This window comes from Triturus cristatus, chromosome 6 (genome assembly GCF_964204655.1).
Source record: "Triturus cristatus chromosome 6, aTriCri1.1, whole genome shotgun sequence".
In the NCBI taxonomy this organism is placed as follows: Eukaryota; Metazoa; Chordata; class Amphibia; order Caudata; family Salamandridae; genus Triturus; species Triturus cristatus.
Genome location: NC_140589.1, coordinates 1,738,639,269 through 1,738,655,285, shown reverse-complemented (window position 1 = coordinate 1,738,655,285; position 16,017 = coordinate 1,738,639,269). Strand labels below are relative to the sequence as shown.

General features: G+C 44.0%; 1 protein-coding gene across 1 annotated transcript in view; it reads left to right on the top strand.

The window, feature by feature from the left end:
- Positions 1 to 16,017, top strand: part of CAPN8 (calpain 8) — a 194,455-nt gene that overhangs the window by 144,252 nt on the left and 34,186 nt on the right. Inside the window, exons 16-17 of the mRNA XM_085612992.1 lie at positions 4,974 to 5,038; positions 11,765 to 11,833. Coding sequence (XP_085469118.1) covers positions 4,974 to 5,038; positions 11,765 to 11,833 — 134 coding nt within the window. The remainder of the gene's footprint in view (positions 1 to 4,973; positions 5,039 to 11,764; positions 11,834 to 16,017) is intronic.

The following is a 16,017-nucleotide window of genomic DNA, read 5'->3' as shown; positions in this document are numbered from 1 at the left end:
GTTATCCTCCTTCTAGTATAGCACAGTGAGCTATGAGCTGGTATCACTGTGCTGCTTGCAAATGACAAGGCAGAGGTTTAGAATCTTTTTGGGTTTTTTCTCAGCCTTTCATCTTTTTAAGGTAGCAAAAAAGGATTCCTGAGAGTAGTAATACATTCTTATTAGTATAGACAACCCCAACTACTATGTCACATTTTATATCCCAAGTTTGTGGGGCAGATTTACTAACACTTTGTGCCTGATTTGCATCAACAAAGTGACACAAATCTGGCTCAATCTGTTGTTTTGGATTTGCTTCCAGCACAAATCTTGAATTGTGTGATAAAGTAGCACTAAAGTAACGTGCAGTAGCACTATGCTCAACTATGTGTCGAGGGGACATACCAGGGATGGTACATGGACATTCCATGCAACGACCCATAGATTTTGAGGCTCATCCTTGGATTGTCTGATATAATAACAAAGTTAAAATATTGTGTGGACAGAATATCGTATAAAAAATATTGTGAACCAAAATATCAAGAAGGTAAGTGCAAATAGGTAAGTATAGGTTTGCTATTCTTAGTGCCACATCTACATACCTTGAAGAGATATATATATTGTTAAGGTACATATACATGGTTATATATAGAAACTCTTTTCTTATCCATAAAAACGCACCATCACAGTATTTTTGTCCTCAATATTCTTGACACAATATTTTGTCCACACGATATTTGAAACTCAATATGGTGTCAAAACACCCTAATCCCTGTCTGTTATAATTGGTAGAAAGCGGTATGCGTCGAAGCAGGCATAACTGTAGCTGAAATCTTTCCAGTACAAAACCAAAAGTTGCCCTTCCAGTACCATGTACACACCTTTGCACCATGGTGCAAGGATGTTTGTGTTAGTGCAAGGCAGTTTAAGGTATGCTATTATTAGGGGAAAGAGTAACAACACCATGTCTTAGTGGTGGAGATGTCGCTATAGTGTTGTCTCCTTTTCACTGACCATAGAGCAGCAACGTTGGTGACTGTGTCATGTTACATGGAAGTTTAGTAAATCTGCCCCTTTATTTCAGATGAAGCACTCCTAACATATAATGCCTACCATTGTGGGTGTCATGTGACTCCTAGACATTGAGGCCCTCATTGTCTTTTTTAGCCTTTCCTATACATTGGTTTATATAGTCATTCATTGTGTCTGTATAATATGTGTGTGATGTAAAGCGCTTTGACACCCTACATCAACATGAGTAGTGCTATAAAAGAAAAATATGTGTCAGGATGGCTAAGGATAGATGCACCTTTAAACATTTTCTTTTTAGAGTTTTATATAGAGTGAACTCGACTCGAAAATATCCGGTATCAGAGCGCTCCACATGGGCACCAGTTGCGTTACAGATGGACACATTCATTTTTGTTAGACACTGGGTGATTAAATGATTTGCCCAGAATCACAGGGTGTTGAGCATCCCTGCCGAGGCTCGAACTCAGTTCCGCAGCTTCGATGTCGACCACTCTAGCCGCCAGGCTAACTCAGTGAGGCTATCAGTGGAGGATGTAACCAGGGCCGGGGGGGGGGGGGAGAGTGATGCTAACAAAGATTGTCACCCTGGGTGCCACCAACACTAAAGCCATCCCTTTGTCACATTCATCCATTCTTTGCAGATGCAACTGTTTCAGAGGGGAAACAACCTTTACAACACAGTCATTACTTCGTACTACATTTACAACGCAACATCCTTTACAACGCATGTCACTACAACGCAGCCATTACATTGCATGTCACTAAAACGCATGACACTACAACGCATGTCACTACAACGCAGGCATTACATCGCATGTCATTACAATGCATACCAATACAACGCATAGTACCCCTACACTATCCAACACTTATTCTACTGTTGCTCCCTTGGGGTTAGAATAGTAATTTTTACCCCTACACTATCCAACACTTACCCTACTGTTGCACCCCCTGGAGTTAGAATAGTAATTTTTACCCCTTCACTATCCAACATTTACCCTACTGTTGCACCCCCTGGAGTTAAAATAGTAATTTATACCCCTACACTAGCCAACACTTACCTTAAATACAATGTAATGGTATGCATTGTAATGGTATGCGTTCTAAAGGTATAATGCGATGTAATGGAATGCGTTGTAAATGTAGTTTAAAAAAATGTGTTGTAGTGGCATGCAATGTAAATGTATGCATTGTAAAGGATGTTGCGATGTAAAAACTGCATTGTAAAGGCATGCGTTGTAAATGTATGCATTGTAACATCATACATTCATTGCAGAGGTGCCACCTTCCTACATTTCTGATACTGCATCTTTTGTGGTGGTGTCAAATATTTACATTCCTTGCTGATCCATCTGTTGAAGTGGTGTTATTTTCCCAATTCCTTGCTGATGCACTATTAGAGCGGTGTTCCTTCTTACACTCCTTGCGGATGCATCTTTTGTAGTGGTGTCACCCTCTTATAATTCTTCTGATGCATCTGTTGCAGTGATGTCAACTTCTTCTTACATTTCTTGCTGTTGCAGTTGCCATCAAATCACCTTCTTAGATTTGTGTTTATGCATCTGTAGCCATAGAGTCGTCATCTTACATTCTTTGCTGATGCATCTGTTGCATTCCTGCTGGTGTTAAGTGTTGCTATAGTGTTCAATTCAGACTTTCCTTGCTGATGCATCTATATAGTGGAGTCACCTTCTTACATTCCTTGCTGATGCATCTATGTAGTGGAGTCACCTTTTTACATTCCTTGCTGATGCATCTGTTGCAAGGCCGTCACCTTCTTACATTCATTGCTGATGCATCTATGTAGTGGAGTCACCTTCTTACATTCCTTGCTGATGCATCGGTTGCAAGGCCGTCACCTTCTTACATTCCTTGCTGATGCATCTATGTAGTGGAGACACCTTCTTACATTCCTTGCTGATGCATCTGTTGCAAGGTCGTCACCTTCTTACATTCCTTGCTGATGCATCTGTTGCAAGGCCGTCACCTTCTTACATTCCTTGCTGATGCATCTATGTAGTGGAGTCACCTTCTTACATTCCTTGCTGATGCATCTGTTGCAAGGCCTTCACCTTCTTACATTAATTGCTGATGCATCTATGTAGTGGAGTCACCTTCTTACATTCCTTGCTGATGCATCTGTTGCAAGGCCTTCACCTTCTTACATTCATTGCTGATGCATCTATGTAGTGGAGTCACCTTCTTACATTCCTTGCTGATGCATCTGTTGCAAGGCCGTCACCTTCTTACATTCATTGCTGATGCATCTATGTAGTGGAGTCACCTTCTTACATTCCTTGCTGATGCATCTGTTGCAAGGTCGTCACCTTCTTACATTCCTTGCTGATGCATCTATGTAGTGGAGACACCTTCTTACATTCCTTGCTGATGCATCTGTTGCAAGGCCGTCACCTTCTTACATTCCGTGCTGATGCATCTATGTAGTGGAGTCACCTTCTTACATTCCTTGCTGATGCATCTATGTAGTGGAGTCACCTTCTTACATTCCTTGCTGATGCATCTGTTGCAAGGTCGTCACCTTCTTACATTCCTTGCTGATGCATCTATGTAGTGGAGACACCTTCTTACATTCCTTGCTGATGCATCTGTTGCAAGGTCGTCACCATCCTACATTCCTTGCTGATGCATCTGTTGCAAGGTCGTCACCTTCTTACATTCCTTGCTGATGCATCTGTTGCAAGGTCGTCTTCCTTGCTGATGCATCTGTTGCAAGGTCGTCACCTTCTTACATTCCTTGCTGATGCAGCTGTTGTAGTCATGTTAGCAACTTGCATTTATGCTAAAGCATCTGTGGTGGTGCGGTCACCTTCCTTCATTACAGCTGATGCATCTTTAGCAGTGTTGTCACATTTTTAGAAATTAGGGGTGGGTGGTAAACTTCTCTCCTCCGGTGGAGTTCACTGAGTTTTGCCCACTCCGCACTCTGCTTCGATAGCGGAGTTCGGCAAAACCTCTGTCAACCGCTTGGCACAGTTTACCGGCATCCACCCCTATTAGAAATCCAAATTTGTCTGGACCACAACAAACATGTTATACACAATATGCCTCAGTGTAAACAATATCACATTTATTCAAACTGTTTCTTTATAAAAAACAATACATGAAATACAAATATGTGTATACAGTCTTAATATGATGGGATACAGCCAAATAAATGGTGCAATTAGTGCGAAACACGATTGGAGCAGCAGTACATAAAGATTCTCCTGTAAATATATGCTGTGTTCTGAATATAATGGTTCTGTGATATAAATTGAGCTTGATATTAACAGCACAGTATGGTACAATCATGTATGATGCTCAAGAGAGATACAGCCAAGACGTGCTTCGTCAAAATGGACTTCTTCAGGGCTAATAAAGTTCTCAACGTCAATTAAATAAAAGTTCCATTGGTGCAAAAGCCAAACGTTCCATTTACCAATTTCAACAAAAGCAGCGGTTCTAAGACACATAACAAATGCGTAAAGAAACAATCCAGGTCCTTAATCAGTCAATTGTGAACTAGATGCTACTCCAAATGTGTCCACAATACTAAGTTTAGCTGTGATTACGTGCTCTTAGTGTGTCGGATTCCACACATATATACCCCGTGTTGAATAATCTATTGTAGAAGTGTTGCCTTCTTACATTCTGTGATGATGCTTCAAGTATAGTGCTGCTACCACACTACTTTCCTGCTGATGCATCTGTTGTGGTGGTTTTACCTTCTTACATTTCTCCGATGCATGTCAATCTTGCATCCCTTAGAGGTGCATTTGTTAAAGGATAGTCACTTTAGATCTTTCACGTGTAAATATTGAACAACTTGAAGTGAAATGGTGACTCTACAGGTCCAGGGAATGCAAAGGTAACCAGCCATCTGAAGAGGACGTCTTCTACAGAAACTGTTTGCTTCTAGCCTCATTAATTGTACCTGATCGAATGTGAATTTCTCTTTCTAGGACCAGATATCAAAACAGATGGGTTCACGCTGGCTTGCTGCAGGGAAATGATCAGCCTGTTGGATGTATCCTTCAAATGTTGCTTTATCTTACAATATAGTCTTACCTGGACAGCCTTTAACAACTGAATAATCAAGGACCACGGGCTTCTCTAGTTCTAGTCCAGATGTTTAATCAAAAGAATGCAACAAAGTGGGTGTGTCCACAAGGAGGCAAAAATGTGTACATTGGACTATTTGCTCCCACCCAGGTGAGGGCACCCGCTATCTGCTGCCAGGGTGAAGAAGTCCATGCCAGAGCTCAGTGCCACTGGCAGCAGGGGGCGCTGTAGTAAATGGTAGGGGCCGTGGACTCTTATAATGGAATGTGGAACACATCAGTGGGAAAAGCCAGCTGGTAAAGGCAGAGATAATGCAAAAGATTTGCTATGCATTGTATTTGCACTTATATATTACTTCATACCCCAGCTAAGCACAGTAGGGGACAGGTAGCGCACTACCCCATAGGACCATGCTTGGTTCGACGACTGTCGTATTGAAGTGTGGCCTGTGTGAAAGCGTTGTGGTGTTGTGTATGAGTGATGAGAGTGGTGCTCTTATCATGCCTTAGGTCATGAGGCCTACCCATGGAATGTCGGGAAAAGAAGCAAGAGATTTTTGTTCTTTCTATAGGGGGTCTTTATAGGAGCCGCCCAGAAGTGGTGAGGCGCAGCCCAAGTCATGTCCTGGCTGCAGGCAGTTGTGGCTGATGCTCTAGATAATGCCCCTAGAGCAACAGGTGAGCAAACCCCTGACATGTGCTGCAGGCAGTTAAAGATGGTATGTGTTGTCAATATTACAGTCCCTGCGGAAGTGATGAGGAGTACACCACAGGTCTGCACACGAGAGAAGCAAGCACAGATCATGCTGTGAATCACTTCTCTGGCAGCAGAGGGCAACTAGAGGGAAAGCTCTGTAAGGTCCACCCAGGAGGGAGAGGAGAGCCACACATCGCCATGGCTGGTTACAGGCAGCCCGCATAAATGCCACATAGGTCCACTGAACAGCAGCCACATAGCATGCATGAGATGCAGCAAGTCATAGAAAATACTCAAAATTATCTCTTTTAGGAGTGATGAAGTGAACCATCAGGGATGTACAAGAGGACTGCAGGAACAGTAAATCCTCTTTAAAGTTTACCTGGGAGTAATAGATGGGTAATCTGCAGGTGTGCACTCATTACAGGTAGCCAGGATAACAGTATGACCATTGGATGAGCAGGACCACAAACAAAGAATCAAAACGAAAAGACACAGACAAATGTGGTCAGCCAAAAGTTGAGGCTAAAGTTTAATGCTCCGCTGACATGTGTGGATCGATAACATACATGGATGGGCGTTAATGTACATGAATATTGGAAGGATCAGACAGCAGCCGGTTGGGAAGGAGGTGGTTGGAATGCTAGTAGGAATGTACAATCAGATATTTTGGGCCCTCGGGAAGGAAAAATAGATAAAGATAAATTTCAAGTGTCATGGTTGAGGAGACTTGTAAAAACCAAGGGCGGGTGATGAGAGAGTACAGTGGGCTGCCCTGGTAGGATCGGGTGGGCTCTCCGTAGGCCATGGAAGCCCATCAACCTTAGAGCTCTGACTTCAATGGCTGTTTTAACAGTGTAGGGCATTGCTTTTTGCAATCATGACAGGCGGTTGAAGTTTCGGCTAAAACTCATTTTGGAGAAAATCCAAAATAAGAACATCAGTTTCTTCCTACTGACATGTCGGTCACATATACACGAAGATAATGGGGGACTGGAGTGGGTACCACAGGTGCTGAGTCTATTGGCCACCACAGGGCGCGACATGGAGGCAGCTTTGAAACAGGGACATGCAGCCAAAGGAAATAGAGATGCCCAGGGCTTCCTCATAGCATGAGTTAATGAGGGAGATGAGTGAGACACAAGCAGCCATCTGACGTGAAACATCGAAGAGATTGCGAATTTAAGGGGCCGTCCGGTTAATGTCACAATACATCTCAAAACACCAGCTGACATCATCTAAAGAAAGCAAAATTCTAGAAAGACGATTCTGCCTTAAAGGAGACCCTCGATAGGACCTAGGACAAGTGCCCACCAAGACTGCCAGCCCGGTAGTGGTGTTCCTGGTCACCCAGTGGCATAACAATATCCCCTGCAGCCCCTGCGATGTGGGGGTGGGAGGGGCCCCTGGACTGAGAGCTCCTGCCTGGGTCCAGAGCTTGTGGGGACTCCTGGACTGAGAGCTCCTGACTGGGTCCAGAGCGTGTGGGGGCCCTTGGACTGAGAGCTCCTGACTGGGTCCAGTGCGTGTGGGGGCTCCTGGACTGAGAGCTCCTGACTGGGTCCAGAGCATGTGGGGGCTCCTGGACTGAGTGCTCCTGACTGGGTCCAGAGCGTGTGGGGGCCCCTGGACTGAGAGCTCCTGGCTGGGTCCAGAGCGTGGTGGGGCCCCTGGACTGAGAGCAGCTGACTGGGTCCAGAGCGTATGGGGGTCCCTGGACTGAGACCTCCTGGCTGGGTCCAGAGCGTGTGGGGGCCCCTGGACTGGGAGCTCCTGTCTGGGTCCAGAGCACGTGTGGGGGCCCCTGGACTGAGAGCTCCTGACTGAGTCCGGAGTGTAGGGGGGCCCCCTCAAGTTTCATTACGTCACTGTGGGCACCACAGACATCCTGTGCAATGCCATTGACCACGTGTAAATCGGCATACACATACAGGAGTAGATTCATGGAATAACGAATCCTGGGACGTGTGGCCATCCCCAATCCTCTAGATGCATTCTTTTGCAGTTTTTCTTCTGGCCATCGTTCCTAAAGCAGAGGTTATGTATAACAAGCATTTGCAATACAATAGGTCTCGCAATTGCGAGATTTTGAGCCATTGGCATTGTGAATGATAATGCCTGTTATTTATGTGTTTAAAAAAGAACAAATTATAGGCATTGTCATTTACAATACCAATAGGTCAAAGTTGAAAAAATGCAAGATCTATTGCATAGCAAATGCTTGTTTTTACAAGCCCTCCATGCGGCACTTTCACTACGGACGACAATACTAAATACGAGACATACACGCAAATGTGACTTACATTTAGTTGGGTACTCTGGTTCGAGCGAGTAGCGCACCATTTTTAGGGATTAACTGGAGAATGAAATAAAAAAAATTAAAAGTGCAAAGCAGGCAGGTTGCTATACTTTTCTGTAGGCTTAAAATTCAGTACTTTTCGTTGCTCAGAATTCAAATAAAGTTCATAATGAATTCAAAGGTGTCCTCCAATCATCATTATTGCAGCAACATGCTAGCCCGTTTCGCACCATTGTAAAGTGCTCTGTTTTTTTTCTTCCAATAACGCGAGATGTACAACAAGCATTTGCAATGCAATAGGTCTCGCATTTGCGAGATTTGAGCTATTGGCATTGTAAATGACAATGCCTTTCATTTATGTGTTTTGAAAACCTGCAAGCAGTGCGTAAACATGCACTTTGTACTTTGCACGTTTTCTTAACACATACATAAAAGGCATTGTCATTTACAATGCCATATTGCATTGTAAATGCTTTTCGCAATGTTTATTCTATAAACAATCCCTTCTGTGCCTTCCTTCTTAAGCCTTTTCCACCGTTCCTCCCTGAACCTCCCTTCCTGCATTACTTACAGAGTGTAAACGGCAATGTAGGTAAAATAAAGCAAATCAATGCAGCTATGCATACACTTCTTGACGTCTGGATCTTTCACAGAAACAACAGGCTGCACTTTTGAGTGTGACATCGCAAATATCGTCGTGGATAATGGTTCTCACGACTGGCTAGGCTGAGTTAATTAACTTACACAGACTAAAAACATCAACTGAGAAGTGAAGGAGGACAGTGAAGTCTAAGTGAGAAAGGCGTGGACACTGAGGTTAAAAGCACAGAGGGTGGAGACATTAAAACCAAGAGTGGGGCACATGGGGAGGAGGCAGAGGGTAATTAAGGGACCTCTTAAGTCTGAGCACAGGGGTGAACTACAGTCCAAGCTGGGGGTGGGAGTCCCTGAAGTCCAAACACAGAGGAAGGTTGCATATAACTGCAGCAGGAAGAAAAGATTAAAAGCAGTGTCAGGGAAGTTTCATAAGATGGGATAAGGAACACAATAGCATAGGGGTAGAAAAAGCATTACAGAGGGAACCAATTGAAAACAGTCAAGGCATATATAGAGCAGAGGTAGGGGCAGGGAAGCACAGATGGTCAGTCACATACAGGACATGGAGAGGATCTGTAAATTAAATAATAATAACAGAGGTAGAGTTTAGAAAATTACAGCAGGTAAACGTGGGCATTAAAGCCCAGCAGCAGTGGTACGAGGCTAGGATTGTCACTTTTGTGAAGAAAATACCAGTCATACTGCGCATGACACAAGTTGCAGTACTTCACTCACTGACAGCTTCTGAAATTTGTAATGGGGTAAATCCTATATGTAATTCGACTGACTGAGCAAGTGAAGCACGCGTGCCCAAACATCCAAAGTAGGTGAGGGTCAGCTCAAGGGAGTAGGGACACACAGCAAGTAGACGGACATTATAGTGGCTAATGAAGTAGCAAGCGCTGGAGAAAACATCTTACCCGAAGATGACAGCATACCACACCATGATATTGTTTTCGGACGGGGCTCCACTCACCCCGCAGGGGGATCCGCCTGCAGCCTGCGGGGAAAGAATTACACCATACAGCTATTCTCAGACTAGCTAGCGCCAGAATCGTCCTCTGACTCAGCAGAATGACCTGTTCCTGCGCAAAAAGTGTGAGGCTCCCAACCCAGCTTCGGCGAGCGTATGCCATCACTACGCTAGCAGCGTAGGAGCAAGCTAAGAATAGAGACGAGAATACCGTATCCCGGTGCAAATCGACTTCGGTCCTCGCTTTCCCCAGTACCTTCAAAAGTTACCTCTTAAAACAAGATAATAATTGTGCCTGTCTGGATCACAGTATCTAGAGGGCAAGCCCTGTGTCACTCTTGCCTGGGTTACCATGGTGAGTGATTTATTGATTTCAAACAAGACTGAATAGATGAAAGGCAGCCGGATGACAGGCGATCTATCACGCATCAAATCATAGTTGCAATGAAATGGGAAGCTGTTTTTTCGGTGGGTGGGTCTGAGAGACGGAAAATGAACTTTTACACCGCGCCTTTCCGCAAGAAGCTGCCACACTGCCGAGGATAAAAATAAGTTAATAAATAACAACCAGTTGGCTTCAAAGAACAAGCGTGAGGTACAGGCATGGAAAGAGTAAGGAAGGGAAGGAGGGGAACGATAGAGGCATGGAGGAAGGAAAGAAAGTAAAGGAGAGGCATTCATGGAGGGTGGAAGGGAAGCAAGGGAGGGATAGAGTCATGAGGGAGGAAAGGAAGCAAAAGAGAGAAAGAAGACAAAACAAGCAGCCGTGCGGCCGCAAAAGTGAAAGTGATCGCGATCGTGATCAAACATCAAAGCGGCCGTGCGGCCGCGAAAGTGAAAGCAAAGGGTGCGCGCGCCCGGCGCACATGCACTGTATTTGGAGGCCTGAAAGCACTCGTTTGCACTTCCAGAATCCCCAATTACAAAAGCTCTCGCGAGAGCAGCGCTAAAGCGCTGGCTCAGGCGAGACCTAAAAAGCGATGCAGAGAATAAACAACCAAACCAATCAGAGCAATGGTGATAACAAATAGGCACAGGCACCGAAGCCACCTTAATATTGACAGCCATAGCCCTATTTCACTCCAAACTCCTGCAGAACCAAAACTCAAACAAGTTAGTCAACATAGAAGGTCCTGGCTGGGAGAATGATCTTGTTCTCTGGATAAACTAAACCGCAGGATTTCTAGACAGGATGGCGAAGATTCCCCGCGGATTGCATTTAGACTCCTCTCAGCTCTAGATGCCATGTCTCACTCACTATGGGATCGGCATGAGGACTTTAAAATATCGCGAGGTCTTTTTGCGCAAGCAATCCATCTTTAATTTAAATCATAAAGTAAAATAAGTAGCTGAATTAATTAAGAACGTAAATCAAATATGTGCATTGAATGTGATGAATTTGTTAATGTTACGCTTAATGGAATAAACGTTAGCAGTGCCAGAATGATATGTGTATATTAGAAAACATCAAAATACAAAACTATTTTTTTCAATTGTAAATGCTCAGTAAATGTCTAAAACGTAGATGTTCAGTACCTACAACAATTTTACTTGAAATTCAAGGTTTCAGCCCCAGTTCTACGATGCCGCCGAGTTTGTTAAAACAAGCACGGAATTGAAACCAGTGGTGCGCGTGCACCACAGAGGAGCGGGGGGTGAGGGAGCGTGGCAGCAAAGCGAACGCGCGCTAATTATAAACACATGTTTATGATTAAAACCAGATGCCGCTGCTGCGCGTAACAGACACCAATAGGCCATGGGCGGTTACATTTCTAAAGGAAGCTGGGACATGCACCCACCTTGAACCAATTGCATGCTGTCCTTTTTAAAAAGATGCACGCAAAAGCCAATTGCAGCCGACGAAAACAAAAGCACTGCAACGCTAGGCGCGAGACCTAAAAACATCTGAACTAGACGCAGGGATGAGAGAATTCTAGCTGTGTATGACTTGCATGCATTACCTATTGAAGCCCTTCTTGGAGGATCCAGCAAGCAGCACTTACAGAGGAGGTTGGCAGGCCGCCTGGCTTAAATGTATGCTCTAACTCGTGCTTTAAATGAGTCCTTAGGAGCGTTCACTGCCACATTTAGCAAACACGCATTTGAGCCTTAACAACAAACTAAAGGATCGTGGAACAGGAACCCTGGATGTCACAGAATTCAAGGTCCTGTGGCTGAAGATTCAGAAGTATATCGTAAGTACTCTCATGTCAGATTCCAGCATGTCCCGCCTTCTCCATCCTACAACAATCCAGAAATCCAGAAGTTCTGCTCAATCCCGGCCCTTCTCTCTTTCTTGGCCGCAAAAAACAAAGTTACTATTTTCCACCCATGTACCTAATTCTAAAAACAAATCTTAATTCTGCACCGGGACATTTACTCCATCTCAAGGGCACAGATTTATGAATATTTAGAATTCACAAAGGTTTCCAAAGGTGCTCTGGAAAATTGTGACAGTGGTTTCTAGAAGTATGGCTTAAAACGTGTTGTGAATTCCCAATTACATCTACGCAAAGGCAGTCCGTTAGGTGTACTTGTTCATAGCCTAGAACTGTGTAAATGTTATTTTATTAGTGCAATTGCATTTTTTTTTATGGTTTAAATGTTTTTATTGCAGTTTTTACATAAATAGAAGCATGTACCAGCTCTCATACAGGCTAAAACACAAACCCCTACCGGGCCAGTCAGCTTCATGACTCACGTAGGCATCATGCACAGGAGCTGCGCAATACCATGCTATGACCCCGCTTCTTGTACATTCCACACATAACAAACCCTATTCCCCCCCAAAAGGGTAAAACCCCCCCCCTGGACCCTCCCCCACCCCTCCCCGTGCTCCGCGTCGTTCCCAGCCCCCCATTGCGCTGCTAGTGCCCTCCTTCCTCCGAAGGTTCCGCTATGCGCAGCAATCTCAAGTATCTGGGGCAAGTGACTTCCCTAAATTCAACGGCCAAAATCGACAGGAAGGGCCGCCACAACTCTCCAAATTTCTCCCCCTCCCCCTTCATAGACAGCGCTAGTTTTTCCATACCCAAGACGTACCATAGACGATACAACCACCCCGTAAAAGTCGGCCCCTGAGGAGTGCCCCAATGACTGAGAATATTCTGGATAGCAGACCCCAGTGCAATAGCCATCAGTCGACCCCTGCGGGACCGCAGCGGATAAGTCAAGGGGTTGGGTAGACCAAGAAGCACATATGCCGGAAAGCGTGGTATCTCTGTCTCAAAATGCTTGTCAATTTCATCTAACACTTGCTGCCAGTAGGATCTGAGCTGGGCACATTCCCACAAGACATGGGTGAGACTACCCACCCCTCCACAACCCCGCCAGCATCGTGCCTCCCGCCCCTGATCCATCTGGTGCAATCGCTCCGGGGTGTAATACCAGTACGTCACAATCTTAGTGAGAGTTTCCGTGAGCCCCATATGATATGCAGAATGTCTCGCCCTGTAATATACATCCTCCCACTCCTTCTGGCTCAGAGTTCTCCCCAATTCTCGGTCCCATCTATTCCAATTGCATTTTTTTTAAAGAAATTTTCCAATAGCAAAATATTTTTGTTTGTGGAGGAACTGATTATCCCCAACAGTTCTGAGGGAATTTCCCTTCGCAATCCCCGATTGGAAACAAATGTACGCCTGCACCTGACAGTATAAATCTACGACCGTTTCCAAAGTGTGAATGAATGGTGGGGAAGTTGAATATGTGATTACCCACAAATCTGTGAGTCTGTAGTTGTGCCCAAACTATCCAAAGTACTCCTGACATAGAATGCCCAAATCCCACCTGTAGGAGAGGTCTCAATATATACATTTCACTTTATGGGTTAACATAATACATGAGTAATTCCCTTTACAAGTTCAAATTCGCATTTTGTAAATTTCAAAAGTGAATTTTCACTTCTGAACTCATTAAATTACACAAAGAAATGATTTAGTGAATTGGGTCCTACCCTGAGACTTCCCATAGGCTTTGAGTAAAGATCATGTGTCCTAAGCCTTTAGCAATGATTCTTGTCAGCTCCTTGACCATTTTGATGTTAACAATGTTTCTCCTTTAAGTTTATTCATTTTTATTGTGCAACCACAAGCAAAATATAGCAAGGCTTTAAAGGCGCCCATCTTATTTATTTAGGGGAGTATTCTCACAGCTATATCTAGAAGTCGTACATCTGTACTTCATGGATCTCTCTCCAGGAGTACTCGTGGAAGCCTTAGGTCTCCCCAAGCACTCTTGTTGTGCTACACTTACTCCTGCAGGTCACCCGCAGGAGTAAGTATCGCAGAAATTTGCATTAGAACATGAAACTTATTTCTCTTCCCTTCTGTGGCAGGAAACATTTTAATTGTGTTCGAAACATTCTTTCCCAACACTTCCTGGAGTGTTTGGCTGTTTGTTTGGCCGCCCAGTTTGCACAGTAATTTCTGATATTTCTGCCCTTAAAATGTGCACATTGGATGTGAAAACAAATAGGAAAGTTAGTGACTACCATAAAGTTTCACATTTGTGGGTGTACCACATCCTTAGAGATCACCTCCTTGTTTCTCCCGTTGGAACACCCACGTTTCCATCCATACCTTAAAGCTGCTATCCGGGAAAATCACAGTCAATCCAACAAACCCGGCTGCTGCTCCAAGCCCTACACCTCGCACTTCGAAAAGGAAAGTCTTCTCCCGAAATTAAAAGCAATTATTTAATCCCACTTCAGTCCAGTGAAAACCCACCCTAATTTGTTGGGATCACACACAAAAATAAACACATGGAGCTATTTTTTTTATAATGCTTCAAACCAAATAAAGAATTGAAAAACAATCACAAATAAACAACATAGTTTGATTGACTCACGAGGAAACGATGCTGCTCTGTTGTTATTCCTTCCTGGATAATTGTTTCAATAGCCTATTGTAGGAATTTTCTGTTAAAGTTTATTTTTTTCTTGCTGTTTTTCTGTCGCAGTGGTAAGTATTTCTTAAGTGACTCGTTAACTGAGTAATGTGTCTACTGCCTGTAGAATTTCATTAATGTGTTTGATGCCTGATTGGTTTGTTTATTGTCTGCCGAATTGAACAATTTGTCTGTTGCCTGTCCAACTTCAGGAATGTGTTTGCTGCCTGATGAATTTCAATAATTGTTTGCTATCTGACCCATTTCAGTATTGTTTTTTATTGTCTGACGAGTTTATGGAATTTGTCTGTTGCCTGACCAATCACATTCTTTGTTTAGACTAAATAGTGATAAACATTTCTGATCCAGGTTCAGACTTCCAAAGATCCATTCAAGTGTTTCCAGAATATCACACATGGAGCTGTGTCTCTCTGTGTCCATAAGACTGCAAGAAATGTCCTGAAGAAGTCCTCAGCCCCAAGAAGGTCCCTGTGTCTTGTCATCATCTGACACTCATCCTTCAATTTCATTGGATCCGTCTGATCATCTCGTATATGGCTCTCAACCTCTACTTTTGATAAGGCTGGCTCTCAACAGAAGGGTTTGAGGCACAAATTGTTCTGCCTTCTGTGTGTCTTCAGATAATGTGATGTAGTGTGCTGTGTAACATGCTGGAGCTAAGGCGTTTCTGCCAGATTTGGATTCAGCAGTTCTGGTCTCTGGCTCTGCATGAAGTCCACACTGGCAGTGCTGATGGAGTGAGTACCAGGTAGCCCTCTCTGTGGCTCCTAAGCAAAGCGTCTCCTTTTGTTCTTCGAGGTATACAAGCCATCAGGTCACACCACAGAGTAAAATCCAAGATGAAAGTCTCAACATGGCACTTTTACTCCAGCTGCAACTACACATTTGCAGTTAGGATCTGTCAGGAGTCCGCTTTCATGAGGTCTTCAAATAGCGCCCACTTGACATCACACCGAGCATGTGAATTGCTCTGATTTCTGCAGCTCTGAGTCAGGTTAAAGAAAGACCCTCCATGTTGGGCTCCCAGCAGCGCTTACGGGTGGGTAAGCGGATCTGCAGAGGGCAGGTGCCGCCACATCACAGGAAATTGAAAATCAGAGCACAGAGCCCCATAGTTACTATCATTGCACTGCCATTAAGGGCAGCCCATCCTCAGATGCTGGACATTGATGCTAAAACTACCTTTGCATGTCAGGTGAGACAACAGCAGCCTCACTTTCCACTGCAGGCTAAACCCTCATCTTCACCAGTTAATATAATACTTTCCAAGATAATCCTTCCCAAGATAAACATTTCCAAGATAATCCTTCCCAAGATAAACATTTCCAAGATAATGCTTCTGAAGGTTATACTTTCTAAAACAATAGCATCTCAAGTTAGTACTTTTCAAGATAATCCTTCTAACGATTATACTTTTCAAGATAATACCTTCCCAAGATAATGCTCTCTAAGAAAATCTTTCCCAACATTA